Raw genomic sequence first — 24,585 nt, forward strand, 5'->3', positions numbered from 1 at the left:
CTAGTGTAAAAAAAAAAAAACCATATAATTCTGTCTGAAAGAAAAGAAGAAAAAACTCTTGCCGACGTAACAAAAAAAAAAGAGGAAAAACAAATGTGGAGGTTGAAAAAAAAAAAATTCCGATCCCTTAAAAAAATGTTTTATTAATAAATATAAAAAAAAAAGGAAACGAAAACACAAAAAGAGTTGTCCTTAGGTTTCATCATAAGACAATCACCAATCGCGTATCACGTTTCATAAACATTTCCGAAGACAGGGATCTCGATTGGTTACTCTCCGGAAATATAGCGGACGAGCGCGTAGCTGTATGAATTTTAGCATTGATGATCGTCTGAATTTCCATAGATTTATGTCACGTGACCGTTGAGCCGAAGCATTGATTGGCTTGTTCTGTGGTGCTTCCGTCTAAGGACAGAGAAAAGAGAGAGAGAGGGAGAATGGCTGCTACCCGCTGGTGAAGTACGGCCCTGCGAGATTTCAATGACAGTCCTTTGTTGAGTTTGCTTTTTTTTAATGGACATTTAATGCTATTACAGTGTTGTTGCAGTTAGCATGTCAAATTCTACTGTGAGATCTACGAGGCAGTATGTTAAGAAAACTAGAAAAAAGAACTTTAAAAAGCCCGTTTTTCCGCGATCCAGCAATACAGGTATTGTTGCGGAACCTTTTTTTTTTTCTTCTCTCTTTATTATGTTCACTGATTGCATCTACTACAGTAGTTTTGTTGTGTGTGTGTGTGTCCGATATATTTTGAAATTAGGCCTAACATGCCTTTCTCGTTTTGTTTACATGCGCAACTATTACACATATGTGACACATACGCTTTTTTCAATTTATTTTGCAGATGTTGCTGCGATCGGGGTTGGGCGAATTTTTTTTTTTTTCCCCCTTCCTCTCTAACAATAGATGGACCCCCGTAATTACTGTAGCACCCGTGAGACATGCTGACACATGGTTGATGTACATGGGTGCTCGGCGCTGTGATCATGTTTATGTTAAACATTGATGATGATGATGACGATCGCAATTATTTTTGTTGTGAATGTTCTATACATTTACATGAACTAGCAGTTATTTGTTGATGTGCACTGGAAAGTCTAATTGGAAATATTTTTTTGATTATATAAACAGACGGATTGGGTTGATCTGGGTTTGAACCAGTGGTTCCCAAAATGGGCAATATCGCCCCGGGGGGCGGTAGAAGCTGTGGGTTTGGTATAGGATCCTATGAGCTGACTTGAGTTGGAGGGGCGTGATGGAATAAACATTTTCCAAAGATGGAGGTGATGGTTTAAGCCTTTAAACCATATATTCTTAACCCATGATCAGCCAAATGTGGCCTTCCGAGTCATCTGATGACCCCAAACCTAATTTTTTAAAAATGACGTATTTACAGATCACTTAAGTATCCCGTGGCACATTCCCAGATCATTTAAGTGACCTGGGGAACGTTTGAACCTCATCATAAGAGGTTAAAAATTGCTACCACGGGAGTCCCTATCAAAGGATTAGCTTGCCAACCTCTCAATGAGTATAAAAAACAAGGTGCTGTTTGGAATCGGTAATAAATTGTAGGTCCGGTCTAATTAGCCCTCGTGTGTAGAAAATGACCGTGGTGCGACAAAAATGATTTCATCATGGCACAGTTCCAGAGCAAAAGTAACCAGCAGTATATATATCACTGTAGCACAGTTCCAAAGCACATACATGACCCACGGCACAGTTTCAAAACACTTGAGTGTCCTGTGCTTCATTTCCAAATCACTAAAGGCCATATTCACCAACATGGTTTAAACCTGTAGTTACAATTTTTGGATAAGAGATCAACATAGATTGGTTAAAACCCTGAATTTAACCAATCAGTGTCTATCTCTTATCAAAAAATTGTGACTATAGCTTAAACCATGTCGGTAAATACCACCCTTAAGTGGCTTGTAGCACTGCTCCATATCACTTAATTAAGTGACCCAAGATGCATTTTCAAAATAATTAAGGGGCTCACACTCACCTAAATGTTGAACACTCTTGTTTTAAACTATATATTCTCGACCTATAGCTTTAAGAGTCACCCATGACGTCAAACCAAATTTTGTGAAAATGAATTAAGTGCCATGTTTATAAATCACTTAAGGGAGTCGTGACATTTGCAGATCACTTGAATGACTCGCTGCAAAGTTTCAGAGCACTTAAGCATCCTGCGTCACATTTATGGATCACTTAAATTAGGGCTTAACAAATCGGAAAAAGGTCTAGATGCCAAGCAATTTCTTTTCCAATAAAATTGGTCTAGAATAGTGTTTTTATATCACGCATAAAAAATACAATATTTTTCTGTGTTCAACAAATAAAAAAATACTAGGCACAATTCTAATTTTTTTTGGTTGCTATGGTGATCTGGCACCTTTTGTCCAAAGTAGCACAGTTCCAGAGCTCTTAAGTGTGGCCTGTGATGCAGTTCCATATCATTCAGGTTACTTGCCACATATTCACAGATCTCTAGTGACTGAGGACATATTTACATATCTCTTCAGTGATTCAGGACACATTTGCAGATCACTTGAGTGGCCCCATGAGATATGTTTTAAAACTGAAGTGGCTTACTAAACTGATTTGAAGTGGCTCTCCTAAAGAACACTGTTTGTTTGAACCTTCAAAATTAGATTTGAAAAACAAATAATTTTAAAAAACAAGATTCTTCACCTGAATAGGCTTTAAAATTAGATTTTAGCTGAATAGTTCAAGGAGCACAGTGCATTGGAAATCTTGAAAAATAAATAAATCTAGGAATAACCTTTGCACTGTGTCCATTTGTAGATATCAGTATGTAGGAAGGAATCAGTATTTACCAGGAGTTGGTGATTTATAAGATTTTCATCTTTTATTTAGTATAAAGGCTGCTTGTACTAAAACCATACTGAAGGTCATACAGTGGAACTGCATTATAACAGCTAATAGGGGCTCTTAAGGCTGTCCTTTTGATGGAAATCTGATTTATAATGAATAATTCTTATAGAGGTGTAACGTCCCAAAGTGTACATATTAATAAAAGTACAGTAGTTAGCACTATAAAAAGTGTTTATTATTTATCAAATAAAAAAAAAAGCCTTCAACGTAGGTTGAATTGAAAAAGATGTGCACTTATATACTGCATTAATCTTAATTGTTCTGGCTGGTGAGTGGTATGAGTCAGGCAGTGCATCCATGTACAATGTGGGAAAAAGTGCAACAATAAATGCTTAATAGCTTGCTTGTAAATGAAAACTCGTCAGGTGAAAATTAGCACTGTTATTATTTCAATTTTTTTCACATTCTGTTGTAAGTGACATTTGCTGTAAAAGGGTCCATTATAATGAGGTTCTATTGTTTGGAACTTTTTTCATACAAATACAAAGGCCACAACAGACAAAATGCATAATGAGGTGGTTGAAAAAAGATGCCCGTAACAAATAGGGATGTCAAATGGGACCATATTTTTCTTGTCAAGTGGCTAAGTGACAAGACACGATGATGATGTTGATTCATATACAGGGTCTGTCCAGCCGAAATTCTTGTCGGTTTTCTAGACCCTTCACAAAATTCCAGATCTTAATGAAACCATAAAGCCTGCATTTTATTTCTTTTGGGAAAAATTAAACGGTGTTCCTTTTCACAAAATTACTTTTTGTAACAAAAAGGAAAATTTTCAGAAAAACAAGACCTTACAAAAAAAATGTCTGGACAGATCCCTCCTCCACACCAATTGTGACCCCCCTCTCTGTGCCCCTAGCGGATATAAGTTGGCCCGTCTTAGGAGATGGGGGAATAGTGGGAAATGGACAGAACCGTGATATGCAGTGATACCTGAGCTTAAGATTTTTTTGACATATTTCTGCTGCGGCTGACAAACATTTTATTTGATATGTATGCAGGCTATTGGTTTGGAAGATGATCATGAATAATCGAAAACACAGTTAAACTGCTGGGAGTGAAAAAAAAATCAAAATAATAAAATGTCAAAGAAAAGTATTTATGCATTTTACAATGCATCTTACAATGACTATCCAGTGTTTATATTCATATTATCTATGCGAAAAAAGTTTGTTAAAAAAATAACGCTTATTTATACAATTACGTAGTCACACTTCTTGTAAACTGGTCAGAAATACAGTAGAACCTTGATTATCTAGGCTAATGGTGAGGAAAGTGATCACGGATAACTGAAAAACACTCATCTTTTTTCTGTCATCCATTCTGCACAGTTCTAAAATGTGTAATGAGAAAAACACTTCTAAATGTGCAATAACACAAGTAAGGAATAGTGCTGGTCTAGCTGACCATGAGCCATGCAGGAAGCCATCCTATGCCTTGTCTTTCAGTTGTAAAAAAAACAGAACGATACATTTCAACTAATACCCCCATACACCAGAACCTTTTTCCCGGCATTGCTGGTAATTGGCTGTAAATCTTTAAATGTCAACTGTCCCGGGGCAATGTTTGGTTCTTATGTATGGCTATGAAAGACTGCCGTTTCAATGCCTTGGCATAGGACTTCACCTCTGAAAGGTTGGAGGGGTTCTGTGAAAGAGTGAAGAAACCCAGCAGTGCTATACAAAACAGAAATTTTAGTTTTCATTACAACCTTCACAAAGTCTTGTGTTACGAATGGGGAAAAAACAACACTGATAGTAGAGCCAAACATGGAACTAAAATTTTCTTATCACAGTTAATCGGCACCCTGATAATTGAATTTCTACTGTTGCTGCGCCTTGAGCTAAATTTTCATGTCAATCAAAATTGATTTAGTGAGTAACTAAGTGAGACAGATTAATTTATTTCCCTCTCAGAATTACTTTCCGGGTACATTTCTCTTTCAGAAAGATTTTGAGCCATTTCGTCTAAAATGAATAATAAAGCTAAGAGAAAATGCAGTGAAAAATGAAAAAAAGTCTCAGATTTGATGGGCTTCGGTAGATACAGTAAGACTCTTAAGCCTACAACGATGCAATTATTCAGCCATTACACTTCACACAGAAAAACTGATAGCAGAAGGCCACACTACACATAACAAGCCTTACAAAAAAACAAACTTCACATCAGGTTCACAATACATGCATGCACATTCCAACATAGACCAATTCGTTATAAGTTCCACAAAGCGATGTGGATGAGGTGTACGTATGGTTTAGTAGTAGTAAAACTCTTTAATACAAGAGTTAACATTCTGGGAACATATCTTTTCCATCTTACTTTTACATCCATGTGTGTGATAAAAATAGCTGACTATATCACATAGCATATCATTGAATGCATTTTTTTTCACCATGGCTCGCGAACCCAACTGCAATAGTGTATAGGCCTATTATATGAAATAAAAATATGTAGTGATGGGACGAATAGTGATCTGGCTGAATAGCTAAATACCAAATAATCGGCTAATGTTTTGGTTGAATACCAAATATTATTTTCTTAAACTTCATTACAATTGTAAATAAAATTGCCATTTTTAATTGAAAATGAAATTATTGGGAATTTGAAATAATTGATTTTGAATTTTAATTATGCAATTTATTAATTAATGTTAAAAATTTAAATTAATGTTAAACTGGTAACTGAAAATTTTTATTGCTGCGATAGTGACAATCAAATTTAACGGTGATAATTTTAATATCAAAGTGATACTTCGGCTAACAAAGACGATTAGTTCTGGAATCGCGTGCAGTAGCTGAAATAAGATTTCCCATAGGTTTCTTTGAAAATCATTTGATTCATTCCAGCTTCTGCCCAAAATTTGAAGATAAGTTTTTTAAAACACCAAGAAACGCTATAAAAAAAAGGACAAAAACAGACTGGAGGCAAAAACAAATAGCTTGAAAATTGGATAAATGAGAATCTACAGGAAGATGAGCAATGCTGAAGATCTTTTTATTTTCCAATATGTACACAACCAACACTAGCTTTAGTCTACTGAAGCTAGTGTTGACACAACCCAAAAGAGTTCGTAAGTGTCCCCATCTATTTGTGATTTAGTTAGCTCATTTCTGATACATGAATATGGAAAAGATTTCCAAGAATGTCCAGACTTCAGTTTGATGCAAAGAGTCTTGTACTGAAATAACACATGCTCTGAAAGTGTGGGTTCTTTTTTTATCAATGCATTTTCTATTCTGATTGAGTCTTCCATTTTATATAAAATGGTTCAAAGAATTTCAGAAAGAGAAGTGTAGGTACATCGGAAAGAAGATTCAGTGGACATTGCTTAGTAAGGTTTTAGTGACAGTAAATCTGATGATGATTGGTGTAAAGATTCAGCTCACACAACGCGGCTATTTTAGGATAGTGCATGCATGTTAATATCGAAAATGTTTGTTAGTTGAATATTCGTTAGCCGAGACAAAATCTTGGTTAGCTGAAGAATTCATAAGCTGAGGTATCACTGTACTTATAGAATCATTTTTTTTTCTTTAACACTTGTTATAATTGTGCACCTAATTAAAAGAAAATGTCAGTTATTATTTACTCTCAAGTATTAAAGCATAAAATTTACGACTTATTTTTCCTCTCTAGATGTTCTTTGCTCCTTTCAGTAGCTCAGTACGTTTCTTGTCTAAACACATCCTTCAGTTAGTGAATGTATGTAATTAATGTTCACTTCTACATTATTGCAGTAGGATTCTGTTTTCAGTTTCCTGTTTTACTTATCCTAGAAATTCACCCTGACATAACCTCTTTCACAGAAAGGAATGCACACAACACAATAAAACATAATTGGTAAATATTAATTGTAACTAATTTTAATACTAATCAAACTAATTTTAAAAAATTAATATAATTTTTAAAAATTTGTTTGCACTTTAATTTACTCAAATATTATACAGATTAGGTATAATAATATAATGGGGCGCGGTAGCCCAGGTCGATAAGATACTCACCTAAAGTACCAAAGGATGTTTGGAGGTGTCGCGAGTTCGATACCCGGTTCGTCCTTGTCAGAAAACTTTCCTGACACAGGGGTACAACAAAAAAACGGCGACTTGACCGCACCAAAAAATTGCTACCGCAGGGAGTTCCCCCATCGAGGGGTTAGCGCACCAACCTCTCGACGAGTATAAAAAACAAGCTTGCCATTCGGAATCGGCAATAAATTGTAGGTCCCGGTCTAATTAGCCCTCATGTGCAGAAAATGACCGTGGTGCGACAAAAATGATCAAATAATATAATGCTTAGGTATTCACACACATCCATCTCTAAAAATATGTTAAATTTTTCATCTTTCTTTAAATTCTTCATCTAATTGTGGAATTGTTTACCTCAGCCTCTGTGGTCAGTTTTTATATTTTTTGTAGGTTATCTTATGGCTTTATGAAACTTATATACTTTGAGATTTTTGGTAATTTCTGGAACAACTTCCTTAAGAACCTGTAAAAAAATAATGTTTTGGCTGATTAATGTGATTTCAGAACGAATTATCTTCATTAGTTGTATCACTGTCTGATACGGTTTAATCTAGATAAAAAATTCCTTTAGCAAAAACTCAAAAATAGGAAAAGAGGTTTAGCAAAATACAGACATGCTAACATTGGCTTGAAGTTTGTTAGTAGTGATGTGTTCAACTTTGCCATGAGGGCAACATAATCATAGAGCAATAAAAAATGAACACTCAAAAATTAAATTTTTTTTAGTTTTTATTGAAAGTTGATTAAATACAGTAACCTCATCGGCACTGGAACCTAGAAGGCTTGGGCCACATGACCCCCCCCCCCCCTAACCTCCCGAAGAAACTTTCTGAGGTCACAGTCCCTTAATAATTCAGGGATATTAAATGCAATCCCAACCTGCATATCCCCTTGTGGACCTTATATACGGACATCTTGTGCAACCCTAGACCCCCCCCCCCCACCCGTTTCCTTTATATCAGAGCTCTTACAGTACCTACAATGAAACATTAGCTGCTGTGGTGGTCGAGTGGTTATAGTGACGGACTCGCGATGCGAGGATCCGGGTTCGAACCCCACAGTGGTGGTCGGCTGAAGTTGGTTTTCTGTGGTTCCCAACTTCGAGGCGCAAATGCGAGCCGATCTCCCCGTTAAAAAGTCTCGCCACAGAGAGCAACAGTCCTACAACGATAAATCATTCAATCATAACACTTCACTCATAGTTAGAAAAACTGGTGGCAGATGGCAGCACTACACATAACAAGCATTACAGAGAAACAAAAAAAAAAACTTCACGTCAGGTTTCACTACACGTACACGCACATTCCCGCATGTATCGATTCGTTGGGGGTTTCGCGGGGGGGGGGGGGTCGTAGCAGTAGTAAGTAGGGCCTCCAATAAATGGCTCGGGGATCCATGATGTTCTTAAGTCAGCCACCTCGTTGGGCAATTTGCCTGTTGTGGCGTTGTATTTTGTATTTGTATTTGTATTCTTTCTGACACAAGTTCAGTGAGCTTAACTCTATGCTCATATGCGCTATGCAAATGAAGCCGGGTCCAGACCTGCCACGAAAAACCTGTCCACTCCATCACTTTGAACCACTCAAAAACCTGTTTTTTGCTTAAAGCGTGGGGCGGTTTTGGTCGAAAACAAGTTTTTGCACGTTTGGACATCGAGTAAAGGGGCAGGTTTAGACATGGCTTTACTGATTGCCTTCCCCGCACAGACAAAACAGATCGGCTCCGAGGTTGTCTTCTCTTGAACTTTCTCATGTGCATATGCGAATTCATTGTTATGGTAAATGTCAATGCAGTTTAAAAATAATAAGTAAAACACTCGAACACACAATTTTTTTTTTGTTTTTTTAAATTGATTTCCGTAGTATTGAGAGTGTCTCCCTTCATAATTTATTGCAGCCCCCCCATAGTAGCTATGGACAATCCATAGCAGTTGGCAACTCTGAAAATGGTAATGATTGATGGATGTATGTGTACCTGTTTCGTACTGCCTGTATACATTTTTTTATGAAACTGGCTACTACTTCTAAGATTTTCTTTCACATTTTGTGAAAAATGGAAAGAATAGAGCTTAAACCCTACTGTGTGATGCATTTACATCAAATCAGTGGGTTCTGTCATTGACGCTGAGTGTGGGGCATGTTTTTTCTTTCCAATTTAATTTTTTCATCTGTGGCAGTTTCCCCCTTTGTCCCCTCTTCTAGTTCCGGCCTTTTCCTCGTTAAAATTTAGCTGTGTATTTAGCTGACACCATTCCCAGCAACCAAAACTACCACTACAGCAAAAAAAATTACCAATGAAAGCTGTTACTTACCATAAATAGATCATGTATAAGCCGATCCCCTGCTCCTAATATGAGAAATTTTTGAACAAAAGGAACCTATACATGAGCATAGCCTCCCGAGTCATCTGTGGGAGATGCTAAATGACATTTCCACATAGAGGAATAAAATGCTTAAAATCAGTTCAAAATGTTGTTAACATATTCATAATCATCATCAGTTGGCGGCACTCATCAAAATTTTTTTGCATGTGGTAAATGTTTAATCCTCCTTGTAATTATCAATCTAAAATTTTCATATGTTTACATCCATAGGTGTTTGAAATATGGTGATTTTTCTGTTGCCCTTAAACTTTTGCCCACCATTTTATTTTGGCAACATACATGTATACGGTATATCAAAATATGAACTTGCTGAGCGTTAATCAAAATTGAACTAAAACATAGAATGGGTCTAAATGACCTTCGTGTAGTAAAATTAATAATATGAAATACCTGTGATTAATTCTATATTTTCCGGAAATTTTTTTTTATATTCTCATATTCTCAGGTATGAATTTCATTTGAGATTGGCAGAGTAATGCAGACAGATATACTGTAAAGCGGGGGGGGGGGGGAGAGAAGAAATACAGTAGATGCCACTTATTGGAAGAATCATTTGGTGTTGTTATCACTTTTCAAAAGTATAGGCATGTTGTCTTACACGTGTACTTTCCAAAAGTATAACATGGAAAGAAAACTTGTTTTATATTTATCAGGATTCCAGTTTATATTATCAATTTTTTTTTTCTTTTCTGTTGTTTTTCTACGTATTTTGGAGTTTTATCATAGTTTTTTTCGTCTAAGTTAATATACTTATTCGCCCCCGATTATGTAAAAGATCAGGATCCCCCCCCCCCCAAAAGCAGACTATGCTGAAAACTGACGTTTGTCACATAACAATCTCAGAATTTTAGGAAAATAAATCTGTGTAGAAAAACACCATTATGGGAATTTTTGCAGTAGAAACCAATGCAAAATGTTCTGGTTTTTTTTGGGGAGGGGAAGAGTGGCCTACCTATTCCACCTACTTTTTGAAAAACATTTCTGTGCTCCACTCATGTTTTCCTGATAGTAGCAACTAGTACATGTAGGGTTGTGTTTGCAATAGATTCTTATACTTCCGTATCCCTTCCTATAAGTGAAGTTCTTTCAGTTGACCAGATTCATAGTTTATCGACCGAAAAGCTTTTTGAACAGATTACTCTAGTAGTACACATGTTGAAAAAGTATTATAATCCGTATTAAATAGGTCTATTCTAGTTCTTAACAGTATCTGAATTCAAGAAAAGACTATCTTCTCAGTATGATGAATCTTTAAAAATAGATCAGTGGAATGTACCTGCATAATTAAAAACATTGCAATCAGTTTTCTGTAGAAAAAAATGTCTTGTTTAAAAAGTGTAATATATGGTCATTTTATTTTCATTGGATATAGTTATCAATCACCCAGCATGCGGATATGATCATATTGAGCCATGTTCTTCCCCCCCCCCCCCCACATCCAACTAGAAACTTTGTAAATGAAACTTTTTATCAGCTATTTTGCTCTTAGAAATATTTTTTATTTGTTATATTTTGTAAAAACAACTGTTGACTTGGTCTGCAAAAATTTTTTTTTTCTTTTTCTTTCAGTGCGTGAGCTTGATTCTCATATCATTTATCCAGCTTCTGCAGCATGTAGTACTAGTAGCAGTGGCACCAGTTCAAGTGGCCCAAGCTCGCCTCATCAACCTCCATATTCCTTACGCAGAAAACTGTCGATTAATGAGTTAAGTGGTTCTGGTTCCAGTATCAGCACAGAATCTTATCCTGCTGTACCACGGAAAAGACAACGACGAGCTTACTCATCCTCACAGTCTTCACCTGACGGTATGTATTTTGTATGGAATGTTTTTCCCTGCTGTAATCTTCACGTATACACAGGGCTTGACAAATCAAAAAATGTATTGGCACCAGCTAAGTTTCTAAGGAGCTACACAAGCATATGGATTTTTTGCTTAAGGAAATTGCATTGCCCTAATGTTTTTGTAGATTTTTCCAAGACATAATGACCCTTTCTCATGTTGAAAGACACACTGTAATTGAAGCAGGAAATTATTTTGCCATAGTTAAATTCCAATCTAGCAATCACGTGCAGATAATGTTAGGCTCAGATACCAGTTTTCTAGTTGCCATGGCTACCTGGGATTTGTCACTCTCTAGTATACAGTTGTGTGTTTCAAAGTCTGAAATGCAGACAGCTGGGTAAAACTTTGATGAATTTTATTGTCCAAAGTAATACTGTTGTAAGTACAGTACTAAGCAATAGTGTTTGTATACGAGCCATTTTCGGCAACCAAAGCAGTTGTTCTCTATAGGAGACAATTCAAGAACTAGTTATTTATTGTAGTACTCGCTTTGGCAGTACATATACTGAAATTGGAACAATGCAGAGATATTTATTGTGATTTTTGATTACTTTTTATTTATGAGTTTCAGTTTTCTATTGTATGTTTTAAACTTAATTTTCAGTTTTATAATATGTCCGATATGGAATTTTTTTAACAATTTCTTCCTCTTATGGTTTTTTTTTTTTTGTCTATTGTGATTTCTTCCTCTCTACTTCAAATGTCCTTTTGTTCCCTTATTTTTTCTTTTTCAGGGATGCCATATTCTTTAGAAGCTTGTTTAAACCAAATTAATGGCTGGTGCAGCTTCCTCCAAGTGATTAGGGACTCACTTTTTAAATGATAAGAACTAATTTGTGGAGGGGCATCAGGATTTTTTTGGTGGGGCATGGCCAAAATAAGGGTTGGAACCACTGATGCTAAGGCCATTTATTTACATTGGCATTGCATATCAAATTTATCAAAATTGATAGACATTAATGACCACAGAATGCTTTTTGTTTTTTAATGCAATTGTGAGTAGAGACAAAGTGCCCATTGCAAGCAGTTCTCTCTACCCTGGAAATGGTGATGTAGACCAACATTAGACCTACTAAACTTAGACCTACATTTTTTTTTTGTACACTTACTTTTGCTTACTAAAAAATCGCAAGCAAAATATAGTGTACTTTTTTTTTTAATGTAATCAATTAATTTTTTAATTTTGGCTATATTCTCAACCAGGCTACAATTAGTTTTTTTTTGTCATTTCCTGGCCTATAACAGCTGTCTCAAGATGCACAAATTGCCTTTTTAGCAACTTATGAAGAGATATAAAGAAGATTTTGTGCACATGTATCGACGTATGTGTTTGCGTACATAAAGGAAATTTTGGGGATTATTCACAAGTAAAATCTTTTAGGTGAAATTATTATTGTAGTTTCCAGAATATTCTTCAAAAGTTCCCAGCATTCTCAAAAGTCAAGGAAATGAAAATATTTGGCAAAGGTCATGGAAATATGCAAATCTATAAAATTCTGTTAAAGAAAAAAAAGCTGAAACTTGGGGAAAACATTTCGAAACATTAAGATTTTGAATTATATTTCTTTCTGTAGGTGTTTTGATTCAGGAAAAGTCTGGAAAACTTCTGGAGTTTTGTTCAAGAAAAATAAGAGGAATTTCTTAGTTTTGGCAGGGAAATGATTGAGATTTTTCTGCAAATCCTGTTATAAAAAAAATCCTACATCTTATATACAGCCAGAAATCTGAAATCACAACTTCCAAATTTTATTCATTTTTGCGAATTCAGAGTGCTAGTAAATGATGTATTAATGATATGTGTACATATGTGTAACATTGCCATATTGTAATCCTATGTTGCTTATTTCAGACACTGGTGCTGCTGCACACTATCTTTTGTATGAGCTCCCAGATGAAGTTCTTTTGACCATTTTTTCTTACCTACTGGAACAAGATCTGTGCAGAGTAGCCCAAGTTTGCAAGCGCTTCCATGTTATTAGTAGTGATACAGAATTATGGTAAGAAGTTAATCCTGTATGGATGAATTATGTGTGAAATGTGCAATTTATTTTTAAGATAAATATTTGAAATTTATTTTCAATGCTCAAATGCCATCTTGTGTTTCTTCCCATACATTAGGAAAACATTGTACCAGAGTGTATATGAGTATGATTTGCCTCTTTTTATCTCAAACTCATCATCATCAGGAAAATTTGAATTCACCCAAATAGAAGAATGCAAATGGGAAAATCCTTGGAAGGAGAGTTTCAAGCAATTGGTATGTCTTTGCTTTGCGTTATGCAGCCTACCGATACAAATATTATAAGACAAATTTTTATGGTATGGTTGTACCTGATTTTTTTTTTTTTTTTTTTTTTGTACGTATGTAGTTTTCTTATATAAGTGGTACTCCTGTATAGCAATATTACTTTCTAGTTTCATCATAACCTTTTACCAGCCAAATTAAGATTTGAATTGATTTTCTAAATTTTTTCCTGTTATTTCCCTTTCTCTGATCCTCTAGTTCAGAGATATCAATTATGAAATTCATGAGAAAACATTTTTTCTGGACATACCTATGTCTATGGAAACAACATTAAAATTAAAAATGAAAAAATCAAATTTTATTCTTCCTTGAAAATAAATAGCTTTAAAAAAATTATGGCATAAGCAATGAAATATGAATGGAATTTTTTGTTTTGTAAATTCAGTTTGGAATCTCACATGTTCAGAAAAAAAGAAAGCAAGTGCTTTGAAAAGTATATGTAAGAAAAATGTATTTTTTTCTAATTAAATAAATTCAATGTTCCCAATCATTTGCCATTAAAAGGTTAATACAGGGTGATTCTAAATTCATGGAACAAACTTTAAGAGGTGATATAAGACATCCAGACAAGCATTTTTTATCATAGAATGTGTGGTATAATTACAATAGCAAAAGCAGTAGAGGGTGTTTTTAGAGAGTGTACAACAACACTTCACTAAAAACAAATATATTTTCCATGCTATCAAATCATTCGAGGATGGATATGCATCTTTAGATTGGATTGGAGCTTGTTTTTTATTGATGCAAAGACCATCAAGGTTATGCTGCGTTAAACAATGATCAAGCTGTATAATGACTTGTGGTAGAATTTGTGTTACCCAAGTTGCACCTTAAGAGAAGGCCTACTACATTACAATAACCTGCACCCTTGAATGGTTGATTACACTTAGTGCAGAAAATCTGACAAAAAAATGATATTTGCTTTCTCTAAAAACATCCTCTACCGCCTTTACAATTGCGATTCAACTGCACATTCTATGACCAAAAATGCTTGTTTAGCAGCCTTATATCACCTCTTCAGTTTGTCCCATAAATTTAGAATCGCCCTGTATATCCCATCTACTATGATTAATGCTATATAACAGTACTTTTTCCTGTCCCTTGAGTACTAATATAAAAGTTACTGCATATTCAATGTACTTCAGAATGTTGGTAGTCAAAGGCCTCTTATTGTCATATAGTTTTCAATTTATTTTTAATTCAAACATTTACATTTTTTCAGACTTGATTGTTATAATGCAATTTTTAGACATTGCCAGAGCTAACTGTATTCATTTTGAATTGAAAAAGTCAGACCTGATTATAAAAAAAGGTCTGATATGCAGCAAGTTTTAATTTTGATAGATTTAACTGACTGCTTTCTAACCTTGTTCTGTGAGCATATATGGGGACAGACCTTTTTTTTCCCAAAGGAGTGCTGAACGGATATGTTATATGAATTTTCAGACATCACTTTATATAATGGGAAATAGGTAGGAAAAATTACCAGAGAATTATTTCAAAATGACCTTTACTTGGGAGGTATATAAAGCATTTTTTAAATAGCTTGATAGAACTAGAAATTATTTCAAGTAAATTTCTATCAGACTGAACAATCAGTTGAGTTTAGAAAATTTTATTTGGCAAGAGAGATAATAATACAATTTCACAAGTACTCTTATGTTCAAATAGACAAATTTAATCTAATTTGCGTATTGAAATATTTTTCTTTCCTTGTAATTATTTTCTCAGTATCGGGGTGTTCATGTACGTCCTGGTTATCAAGAGCAGTATGATACAAATCCTGAGCATTATCGAGGCAGAAACATAACAGTGAGTTATAGTTCTTAATAATGGATTACTAATAGAATTTTTGTATAGTGATGTATGGAAGATATTTTTTATAGTATGTTTGTTATAGAGAAATTAGAAAACTTTTGATATACATGAGTGAATGTTTGAAAATGGAAGCTTTGGCATGTTTCCAAAATACTTACTCAAATGTTTTTAAATTACATTTTATAATTCACCCGAAAATGAGACTTTTGGCTTTTTATCAGTCTGGGAGGGGTCCATGTAGGTTGCTGATGATGCTGAGTCTAAGCAACCACATGTTTATTGGTGTTTGACAAGTGGCAGGTCTCCATGAAGAACAAAAAATTGATATAGACATCTAAAACTTCCTATGCAGGATTATACTAAATCAGAGTCCGAGACAAGACATTTTGAAATTTATGTTGGCTTGTCTGTCAACATGGGAAGGGGTTTTAAGTCCCAGAAAAGGTGAAAAAAAATTATTTTGGATCGTTTTCCTTAAAAAAAAAACTTTTCTCCCAAGAAATTTACCCTTGTCACAAAAATTAAAAAAAAAAACACAAGTATGTCTTATATTCAAATAAGCTTCCATGTGGTTATGGCCAGTGTCATTGAAGCAAAAGCATTGTGATGTAGCGTTACTTGCCTACAGACATTATTTAAATTTTCCCAGGCGGGGTGTAGAGTCTTAGTATACGCTTCTTTTTTATTCCAGCTGATTTGGTTTTGAACATGCAGACTAGAGTTACCGAACCCTATCACCTTATATAAGCTTTTGTTGAATTCAAAATCACATGCACAATATTGAAAAACAAAATATTGGGCAACACTTCCCTTGTTGTAATACTTGTAAATATTTAAATGGGTATTTTTTTTGTGTAATTCCCATGAGTTATTAAAAATAGAGTAAATTCCCCTTCTCCACAACTTTTAGTTTACAAAAGGCCTGTGTAAAAAAAGTATCAGTTTGCTTTTCCTGAGAAATACACATTTGTGGCTCTTGAGTTTGAAACAGAATAAAATCATGTAACCTATCATTTATTGGACATAGTAGAAATTAAATAAATATTTGTGCTGATACAAAATTTTTTGTAAAAGATAGTTAATATTATATATGTGTGTATATGTTAGTATTTATGTGTCCTCTTTCTGTTTATATCCTCAGTATTTTGATACTATTGAATCGGCATTCAATTATTCTGAAGAGCTGGAAAACCCTCTTATTTTTATTCATGCTGGTGTATACAAAGGGGAATTTCTCATAGTAGATGCCAATGTGTCTATGATAGGAGCTGGTAAGTGTAAATTTAATCGAAGGTTTTTTTGAATATATTATTCAAAGGTGTAATTTTATTTTAATGAATGAATGTTATATTTTGAATGGTAAATCATTTGTGGGGGAAATCTACATTATGACTGCTTGAATGTGTAATAACTTATGAATTTTTTTCTTTCAGCACCTGGAAACGTTGCAGAAAATGTTGTTTTGGAAAGAGATAGCGAATCAACCATCACATTTGTGGAAGGTGCCAGAGATTGCTATCTAGGATATATTACTTTAAAGGCAAGTTTAAGTAGTATATTGAGTAATATAGAAAGAAAAAAACCTTTTCTCATTTTGTGCTCTACTGAGTTATGTTCGATATCAATACTTTATATAATGCACAGTTTGTAATTTTTATTTATTTATTTTTTTTTTTAATTGTGCATGTAATAATAAACTTTTGCCTTCATCAAATGTTAGTGTTTTTTTATAAATATACATTTTGACACTTATATTTTTGAAATGTTATCTTCTATATTGAGAATATGTTTCCTTTTATTATCAAAAGATAACTTTTAAGATATGCTTTTTCAGCATCATTAAAAATCCATTGTCTTATTACTCTCAAGTACAGCAGTGTCTCAACTCAAGTAGTGAGTAATTTAACCCTTAAATACATAGCTTTGCATATGTGCAAAGGATCTTTTAAATGCTCATTACTGCAGCCAGTTTGAAGATAAAAATTTGGAATCGCCTTTGCACATAAGCTGAGGTAATTTTCTTTCCATTTTATGTCTTGAATTTGCTGGATGTCTCAATCATTGACAAAAATTATCTTTATTGCATAGCATGTGTATTTGGGATTTTGATAATTTGTTGAAATGCGTTGTCTGTATTTCTTTTGTTTTTTTACCATAAATTTGCAATCCAATTTTTTTTTCTTTCTATAATTTGAATCACAAAGAAGGTAGTTTATATATTTGGAAAGTAATATTGCTTCAATACCTTTATTTTATGTTGCGATTTTATGTTCTTTGTGAGACTGTGTATAAGCATATAATTTGAAATATTTTTTAAAATAGTTTTTCAGGCTTTCTATATGTGTGTGTCAGTAACTATGAAAAAATTTTTCAGATCCAGCTCAATAAAAAAAATAATTGAGCATTAAGTGAGCAATATTCATTACAATGCTCCAACTTGTAAGCATATACAGTTGAATCCTGTTTTAACGAATACACCGTTATAACGAAAATCTCGTTTTAACGAACACATTTCTTATCCCCTCAGATAACTTCACATAGGGACAATGCAAAAACCTGGAATTCCTTTATAACAAAATTTCGTTATAACGAAGTGATTTCTCCGGTCTTGTGGAGTTCGTTATAACGGGATTCGACTGTATATTCAGCTAAAAAGCAAGCATGAAACATACAAGGGAAACTTGATTAGTCTTGTATGCAATACTACTTTTCATTCTTCATACAGTACATTGGTATTTGATTTTTATTGAAATATTAATGTTTCAAGGGTGTGGAAAACTATTAAAGTCTTGAGTTAAAATACAAGATGTTCATGATTGCAATGAAATTATGTCATCATATGAACTGGATTTATTTTTTGTATAAGTTTTTGTATACTTTATATGATGTGGAATGGAAAAGACTATAAAATCTTTACATGTTATATAAAATCTTTACAATATGTTATAATTTAATTATTTATTAGATTATTTATGTTTTAATATATGGTTACGATTTAATATCTTTATGAAGATTATTGTATTTATACATGTATACATCACACATTTAGGTATGGAAAGCCATATCTCTGTTTATAATGTTTCATTAAAACTATTGGAATCATTTTGAAGGGATTTCAAGTGATTTTCTTGTTGGTTTAATTGAAAATTTGTTTTAAATAAACTTTTAATTTTTTTTATAACAGTTTACTCCAGACATCACTTCATCAGTCCCACATCACAAACACTATTGTTTAGAAGTAACTGAAAACTGCTCACCTACCATTGACCACTGTATTATCAGGAGTACATCTGTTGGTATGTTGTATATGTACATTATTCTGAGAAATATCCAGATTTTTATTTTACGTTAGTTTAGCCTGTTTATAAGCAAATTATGTGTTGCATATACCAATTATTGAAAAATCATTTTTTTTCTGTCCACGTGATTCTCATAAGAAAGCATTGTTGAAATGTATTGCTTCAGGTGAATTATTAAATATTGAAATATCATTGAGCTTTTAGTAGAGATCCAGTTTAAGAAACAGATTCTTTATTGAATTTTTTGTCAATGTATGACAGTGGTTCCTCAAACTTATGATGCCAGTAGCTGCCTTGCCCAATTCGTAGTTCATTTTCCGCTTTATAGAATAGTTTGGTGGATATTTTTCCCATGTAAAAGAGCCACTTCAAACCATAAATAGGCACCCAAATCAATATCTTCAGCTCACAGAGACACCCTGACAAAGTTGGCAACACTCACTTTGAGAAACACTGATGTGTGAGGGAAAAAGATTCAATTCCAACATTCATAATGCTACTAGAATGCTGTTCCTTCCTTCCATACATATAATATATATATATATTTAAAGATGAAAAAAACCCAGTATTTTTATGCGTAATCCAAAAAATTATGTTGGCTAGTTTGATATAGAAATAATCATATAATTTTATTATCATTTAACCACTTGTCATTTCTGCCCGTAGTTGATATACACAATGCATATTTTGCTACAAAATTTAATTGAATAAATATTAAGTAGGCCTATGAAGACTATAAAAACAAAACAAAAATACAGTGAAATGCCCATATAACGATACTTAAGGGACCAGAGAAACGTGTCTTTACAAAAGAGTTATCATTATAAATAGAATATATTAACACTATCAAAAGCATATCGAGATCAGCGAGTAATATCGTTACATGGTATTTTTACTGTAGTGGTTGCTTTGTTCAACTGAAAGCAACTGCTTGACACATGCAGCATTCAAATATGTATTTGAACATCAACTTTTTCAGGTCCTAATCTTTAAGATTTCTGTCTGGGAAAAATTGTAGAAAAGAAAATCTTGAAACATTTTTAATTTTGATTATTCATTTTGTTTTGGCTTGACTGAAATAGTGCTAGGGGAAAAAAAGTTAATTCAAAATTAAATTTTTTTTTTTTTAATTATTAAAAAAATTTTTTTTGCAAAAAAAAATAAATTTTTTTAGGGATTTTTTTCCATTATCCAGGGGTGGGAACTCTGTGCCAATTGTGCCGCACTGTGCCAAAACTAATATATTGCGCCATCCTGCTCCAATAGCGTATTTTCGCATTTTTCTGCGCCAAATAGCGAATTTTACTTCAGTATGCCCGGAATTTCGGAAATGACGCCAAGAAACTTTTCTTCCTGCTAGCCACGAAACGTTTCTTTACGAGAAGAGCGTGTTTTATTCCACTAAAACTATCGGCCCCTGATCGGGCTTTCCATCGCGAAACCCTGATATTGTCCGTGATCGTGGAACTGAAGATGGTTTGCAATGCCTTTCAGCTTTAAAGTGCAAATTCGAGTGTTTCCGTTTAAAAAAAAAGTCCTGACACAGGAGTACAACAAAAAACGGCGACTTGACCGCAGCAAAAATTGCTACCGCAGGGAGTCCCCCATCGAGGGGTTAGCGCACCAACCTCTCGATGAGTATGAAAAACAAGCCTGCCGTTCGGAATCGGCAATAAATTGTAGGTCCCGGTCTAATTAGCCCTCGTGTGCAGAAAATGACCGTGGTGCGACAAAAATGATCAAATGATCAAAAAAAAAGTCGTCACTGGAAGCAGCAGAAATTACTGTAGTCGATTGTCATTGTGTTAAATCTCGATGTTTCGTGAAAAAAATTTTCATTCCGGGAGTCAAAAGCACATGTTCGCCGTATTACGAATGTTAGTTTAGAAACTTTGCCGAATAACGAGCGTTAAATCGCCAATCTTGCCAAATAGCGAGTATCAGATCGCCAATCTCGCCAGATAATGAGTGCTGAATCGCCAATCTCGCCAGATAATGAGTGCTGAATCGCCAAACATTGGGTTGATTCTTCCGAAATTCTCTCCCAATTTGCAACAATTTCTTTCCAAGTATAAAAAAAATTTAAAACTTATAAAATTTTTTTAGCTCATTTGAAGTGTTGCTGTTCAAGGCAGCAAATAGTGCCCTCAGTAAGCAAAAATCATCGTAAATAGACGGGTGCAAAAAATTTTATGACAGCCGCTCTTTCAAAAAAGGTGTCAAAAGCCTAAAACACCAAAAACAAAAATCAAGCTGACGAAAAGATGTTTGATAACAAAAGACATTGCAGTTTTATTTCGAAAAGGGTTGAGGGTTAACGAAAATATTCTTGTTAAGTTCACTGCTTCAATTTATAAATAATTGCTCCAAATCCTGAATTTTCTGCTCCAAAGCTGCTCTGAAATGGACTTGGTCACTTCCCACCCCTGATTATGCTATGATTATGTTGTCTAAGGGGGTTACCCTCTCCCATCTTACTTTTTAGTCCTGTGTTTTCTTACTTTTTTTTATTTTTTGAGTTGGAGCCCTGATGTTCTCTATACAAATCTACAATTTTAGATGGATCTTCACCAAATTTTGCATATATATATAGCAAATGGGACCCGACTTGAACGATAGGCTACTTTAAAATTTCGTCAGAGCAGAGCAAATGCCCCAAAAACTGTCTGGCAACAATCACTTTCTGAACATTTACTTCGGTTACCACGGTTCCCTAGCAATACGTTTCAGACGTGTATATGCCTTTACAATGGTTTGTCACTTCTCTAATCCTGTTACTGCCTTTTATAATGGTTTGTCATTTTTTCAATACTTCCAGTAATGAGGCTTTTTGAATACACTCCATAATCATCATCAGCATCACTTTGAGGGTCAGGCAAAGGATGATCCCTATAGAAATTGGTGTTAAAATTGTCGATTTTACTGTAGAAATGCGGAAATTTGGTGGGGTTTTCTGTCACATCAATAATTTTAAAAATTGTATAGAATTCTAGATTTTTGAAACACTGAGTTCGCTTAAAGAACGAAGCCTTACACGAAGCTTTAACGAAGCTTAACGAAGCCCAGAAAATTAAATATGCAGTAAATGGCCGAACCTACTTTTGAGTTGGATATCCATGCAATAACAGTGATTTCACCTTTTTATCTTCTCACGCTCGAATATGAAAATGTGTCTGTATTGTCTTTTAATATTCAACTGTTTAAATTCATATAGTTTAGGATGTTTTAAAATTAATTATGGATTCATAAAGTACAACAAAGGAATTCCACAGCTTTAACTAAGTATTTTTGGAAGCTGAAACAGACAGATAACTTGAAGTTCAGTGGTAATCGGAATACCTAGCACCCCTTAAAAAAGAGAAAAAATATGTATGTATAAATTTTTTTCTATGTTCCTTTAAATCTACATTCGTTTCTTTCATGAGTCGCGCAGGAAGTCATGTTGGTTAACTTAGACACGGTTTGCATGTCCCGAAATGCAAGAGGGAGATATCATGTGATCCAAAAAAGCCTCATTGAAGAAAACCAGGGCAACGCCGGGTATTATAGCTAGTATTATTATATAGATGATTATTTGTAGTAGAGGGTACAGGGGGTATACAATTTGGGACAGCTCCTGTATAACGGCTGTCCCAAATTGCGCAGTGTATATCTGCAACTGTTGACTTTAGAAACATACTTTCAATTATAAAAAATTTTACAAACGACGTGCGGTACTCAAAATGTCTTAACTGCTCACCCTACCCTTGGAAAATCTGTCTCGGTTTTTTGTTATTTTTCGCCCCATCTCGAAAAAGACTTACGGGTCACCTGTTTGTCCCGGTTTTTGCTTGCATAATGAAATAGCATTATTTTCAATATTTTTTTTTTTTTCCTGTTTTAACTTTTAGCTACGTTAGATATTATGCTAGGAATTTATCACTTATGTTTTTGCCATGTTAATATTTCATGTAACCAAAGGATGCCAAACCAGTTTTGAAACATTGTAGCCCCTTTTACATGTGCAATACTTTTGCTTGAATGAAGGTGGCTTGGTGAATATAAACCTCCTTGGCATTTTTTCCTCGTTGTAGCTCCGTTTAGAAATGAAAAATTAATTTAGTTTTTAAGGAATTGTAGCCAGATTGCAGTCAGAAATTTTGAGGGCTTTGACGTTGAGATTACAGATGATGTATTGTAGAAACCAGACATAGCCCAGCCTTTGATCTGATTTAAGCCCGTTATTTCATAAAGTTGGAATTCTCTCTTCTAGGGGAAAGCATTTTCGCACAGTATTATTGTAATGATTTTTCAATCAGTTTTAAGTTACACACTTGAGCGTAAAGCACTGATGTGAAAGCTGACACTGAAAGTATACAAAGTATGATCTTTTTTCTCAGCCACCTTGTGTTGTGTTACAGGCATTTTGCCTGTTGTGGCTTTGTTTTTGTATTTATGTACAAATTGCTTAAAATTAATTGCTCACATTAGAATGTGGCAATATGTCCTGCATTTTGTCCTGTTTTTTTTTTCCCAGACTTTTTTGAGTCGCCCTCGTTTTTCAGTCAGTTTTCTTGAATTTGTTATTTAATCAAAAACGTTGATATAGGTAATTTTCAACAGTTTGATTGAATGCCATATCACAGCTGCCAAATCTCCAGAATTTTAGCTTCATCCCTCGACCTCCCGAAAAGTTCTTAAATCTCCCAAATTTTTACAAAAAATCACAAATCCCTAATTGTCCCTAAAAATTCCCTATTTCATTTTAAAAATCTCCACTTCTGAAAACAATCCCTAAGGAATTTCTTGTGGGGCATGAGGTCTTTTGCCTCTGTTTTTTCCCTTTCGAAATGACGTCACGTCGTAAATGGAGAAATTCCTTTTTCAAGGAAGTTTCACTAACCCTCTGATGGTAACAAGAAAGTTGTTTGTCTTATTGTTCAGGGAAATAGCTTAGAAGCCAATAGTCCTGGATAATAATTGAAGATTATAGTGACAGCATGTAGTCAAAATTTCTTTTGTTGAAGTTACGTGCGTGCGATATAACAAAACATGAATACTGATAAGCAAAAACATGAAGATACTTATTCCCCGATGAATTTACTTTCATCAAACGTTCCAGAAAAGGGCAGACTTTTCCTTTTTGTACAAGTTGTGTTACAGACATAAACATCGGTCATGGTGGAAAGACTGATATCATCACCCATGTGAAATGAAAAAAACATCAAGTGTCACAAGAAGTCTGTGTTCTTCAAAAATTGATTTTTTTTCCCCTTCATCTTCCTATGTTTTTGGGATCATTCGCTCAGAATGTTTGTTCACATCCTTTCTGATTGAACACAATATTTATTTTTTTAGATCACCATTTTGAAGTTTTGGCCCCCAATTTCACTTGTTTTTTTGCGTAGGGATTTTATTCCCGGGGGTTTAACTTCCATGTGTGTAAAATCTATTTTATTTGACTTCAATTTTTAAGTAGGGATTTTATTTCCTACACTCTAACTTTTCTGTGTGAAAAATCCCTATTTTATTTGGAACAATCCCGTTTTTGTTTATATTAGGGGAGTGATTTTAGCATAAAATACGGGTCCGCATGAAAATCTCCCTAATTTTCATTTTCAAAAGTTGGCAGCTATGCCATATTATCATATAAAGTTCTGAAAATTTCATGAACCATCACATTTTGCTTGGGTGGGGAGTATAGCCGCGCCTTCACATGAGTTTGGGAATCTACTGCAGTAGAACTTAAAATATGTATATTTTGAAGTACTTTTAAATGATTTTTTTAAGAGTGAAAATGTGATTAAAAAAATAATTTATTGGAATCACACACTTTTTTTTATAATTTCTTCTTACTACTTTTTTCACACACTTGTATAAATAAATTGAAGCCTCTGAAAAAGTAAACCACTAAAAATATTTTTGTTTGTGCATTGCTTTTTATAAGTTTTATACTTTTATACAGGCACATCAGACTATCTCATAACAAAAAGAAAACATTTGTGTTTAATGATAATTCAAGTTA

General features: G+C 34.1%; 1 protein-coding gene across 1 annotated transcript in view; it reads left to right on the forward strand.

The window, feature by feature from the left end:
• The first annotated feature begins 382 nt into the window (after positions 1-382).
• FBXO11 (F-box protein 11) overlaps positions 383-24,585 on the forward strand; it is a 39,884-nt gene continuing 15,681 nt past the window's right edge. Inside the window, exons 1-8 of the mRNA XM_089245933.1 lie at positions 383-649; positions 10,885-11,121; positions 13,009-13,156; positions 13,278-13,416; positions 15,196-15,276; positions 16,424-16,553; positions 16,716-16,822; positions 18,467-18,578. Coding sequence (XP_089102059.1) covers positions 553-649; positions 10,885-11,121; positions 13,009-13,156; positions 13,278-13,416; positions 15,196-15,276; positions 16,424-16,553; positions 16,716-16,822; positions 18,467-18,578 — 1,051 coding nt within the window. The 5' untranslated portion in view covers positions 383-552. The remainder of the gene's footprint in view (positions 650-10,884; positions 11,122-13,008; positions 13,157-13,277; positions 13,417-15,195; positions 15,277-16,423; positions 16,554-16,715; positions 16,823-18,466; positions 18,579-24,585) is intronic.

This window comes from Pholcus phalangioides, unplaced genomic scaffold (assembly GCF_987345545.1).
Source record: "Pholcus phalangioides strain wild (caught in Gottingen) unplaced genomic scaffold, Ppha-v1.0 ptg000016l_1, whole genome shotgun sequence".
In the NCBI taxonomy this organism is placed as follows: Eukaryota; Metazoa; Arthropoda; class Arachnida; order Araneae; family Pholcidae; genus Pholcus; species Pholcus phalangioides.